At 38.4% G+C, this 2,839-nt stretch overlaps 1 gene segment (V, D, J or C); it reads right to left on the bottom strand.

The window, feature by feature from the left end:
- Positions 1-1,862: 1,862 nt before the first annotated feature.
- LOC126495369 (immunoglobulin kappa variable 4-1-like) lies at positions 1,863-2,599 on the bottom strand. The segment is given in 2 exon segments: positions 1,863-2,275; positions 2,493-2,599. Coding segments are annotated over 2 exon segments (462 nt in total).
- Positions 2,600-2,839: the final 240 nt, after the last annotated feature.

Here is a 2,839-nt window from a genome sequence, read left to right as displayed (position 1 = left end):
CTTTCTTAAGTAAGCAAATGGGTAATTTATAAAAACACATGGTGGAACAAAAACATATAACAATTTCAGAAATATCTGTTTCACTGCTACACTATCTTTATAAACAAGATTCTTAAAATTACATGGTTGAGACAACTGATAAGAAATGACTGAGAGTCTGAGTTTCAGTGATCAATAACTCCAGGAGATATTTTTAGCTATGGAGTTCTGTGAGAGAAACCCACTAGAAGCTGCTAACAGTGTCGGGATGGAAGATCATCAACTTCCACAGGATGAATGGTGAAGGTGAAGTCTGTTTAGACCCACTGCCTCTGAACGTGGCAGTAACCTCTGATGCTAACTTGGATGCTCCACAGATCAGGAGATTGGGGGCTTACTGGTTTCTGTTGGCACTAGTATATGTGATTAAAAAGACCTATAGTGACATTCTGGTTGGATGTGCAGATGATGATCGTCTTTTTGCCTAGAGACACAGCCAAAGAAACTGGACTGGGTCAGCACAATGTCGCCCATGGAATATGAAATTATAAGCACCCATACCTATGTAAAGCGAATGCACCCCAATGTAAAACCATCATGTATGTAGAATCTGTAACAGAAGTCATGAACAATGCTCTGAGACATACAAAATAAAATGAAAACTTTAATTAAATTCTACAGTTTCAATGTTATGGACACCAAGGCTTAACAGGGAAGGTCACAGTGGATGTTTGCAACATGAACCCTCTATCCTGGTACTCAGAGAACCCTCACCTACAGCAGGAGAGTAGCCGATCCCATCTCTGAAATCCTTACTGGAGGCTGCTTCTTGGGCACTAGCAAATTGCCTTTAAATATGGCTTGGGCAATCTGCACAATAGCTAATATCTCAGTATGCAAACCAGCTCAAAAAAGCTTGAGTTGGTTCTCAAGGTCACATTCTCTTATATCATCCTGTGGCAGTTAGGATTAGCAAAGAATTCCCTAGAGTATTTTAATCCTAAAATATTTGTTCCTAGCCCTGTGGAAACATCACATTTTGTGTTTTTGTTTGTTTGTTTGTTTTTTGTTTTGTTTTGTTTCTTGTGGGGAGTGTGCTGTCAGTAAACTGTTTCCTGTAAAGAATGTGCATTGTAGGAGCATTATAACTCTTCAGAATATATCTTTCCAAGGGAAGGATAAATGGGGAAGATTAGCAGATATGGTCAAAATATAAAATATACTGGAAAACATTGCTTTTGAGAAAATTGTATAAAATGAATTTACATTAATAAAGATTTCAAGGGCCATAAAAATGGCCCACATGTCAAATACACTTGAAACCAATCCTGCTGTCAAACTTGATTTGATTCTCCAGATCCTATATGACAAAGAGACAAGAAAGTCCAAGTTGTTCTCTGATCTCCTCAACTAGGCAATGTCATATATGCACCTAGAAATATGCAGATGTTTGCACACAAACATAAATACATACTCAAATTGACACAGTAACATAATCTACTAAAAAGTAGTAGAAAGGAAAAGAAAAACCAGAAAAAACAGACACAAGTAATGAAGTAAGAAAGTCCTTTAGAATCAGAAAACATAGGAAACAGGCTTTCCTACAGCTTCTGAAACAAAATACATTTTGTCATCGTCATCACTTCAGTCCAAATAGTGTTATGATAGATGCCAGAACTCCAGAACTATAGAAAGATAAACCCTTCATATTCAAGCAACAGAGTTTATGGCATCATGCTACAAAGAAAGAGAAAGATAATACTGATGTTCCTCTGCATTTGCACATACAGGCTTATCATACCAAATAATATAAGAGACACTGAATCCACTATATCTTCCTCAGCTCTGGCTACATTTTGATCAGAGTTTCAGGCTCACTGTTCTCAAGTAGAAGGGAGAAGTGTGCAGGTGCAGGACTGCATGTGGTACAGACAGCTGCTGATACTCTGATAAGTTTTTGTTGGAGGCTGAAGCACTGTGGGAGGAACATCGTAAGCTTGCATACAGTAGTAATGTCCCAGATCTTCAGCCTGGATACTGCTGATGGTTAGAGTGAAATCTTTCTCAGATCCACTGCCTATGAAGCGATCAGGAACTCCAGTATCCCGAGTGGATGCATAGTAGATCAGCTGTTTAGGAGCCTGCCCTGGTTTCTGCTGGTACCAGTTCAAGAAGTTTTTTCTGTAATTACTGTTGTAAAGACTCTGACTGGACTTGCAGCTGATGGTGACCTTCTCTCCTGCTGACACAGTCATGGAGGATGGAGACTGGGTCATCACGATTTCTGCACAGGCACCTGCAATAAGAAATATAAAATGAAGATTCATAATATGCAAGCACAGAATATAGTAACAGTTGAAATTTGTTATTTAATAACCTTGCAATGTCACCTTGTTACTGTATGTATATCTTACACAATTCTGTAACAAATATTATGTCCTAACACACATTGTAAATTTCTTATATACAAAGAAGTGACTCTAAATGGATTATAAAACTTTTAAATTTCTCACCAGACACCCAGAGCAGCAGGGACATGAGGACATGTGTCTGTAACTCCATCTTGCTTCCCCCGCCTATCTGATGCAGCTCAGTTCACACTGTAAAAGTCAGGTTTATAAATTCTGAGCAGCTGGGCTAGCCTAGAGGGGCCCATGCAAAGTATTCAGCAAATATATAAGTCAGCATGTATGAGGCTGGTGAGAATCAACAGGCAAACATAACACCACAGGCAGTATGAATGATCACTGAAATATATCAGCTTATAGCTCTCCAACAGAATCTATTCAGTACTCTAATAACAATTTTGTGTTAAAATCCAAGACTTATTTAACTGCTTCGTTTTGGCAGAAATGTTAAA

The sequence above is a fragment of the Alexandromys fortis genome, unplaced genomic scaffold (assembly GCF_014885135.2).
Source record: "Alexandromys fortis isolate MF-2015 unplaced genomic scaffold, M_Fortis_MF-2015_v1.1 scaffold_457, whole genome shotgun sequence".
Taxonomy (NCBI): Eukaryota; Metazoa; Chordata; class Mammalia; order Rodentia; family Cricetidae; genus Alexandromys; species Alexandromys fortis.
Note: the sequence above shows the minus strand (reverse complement) of the source record. Positions and strands in the feature narration are given on the sequence as shown.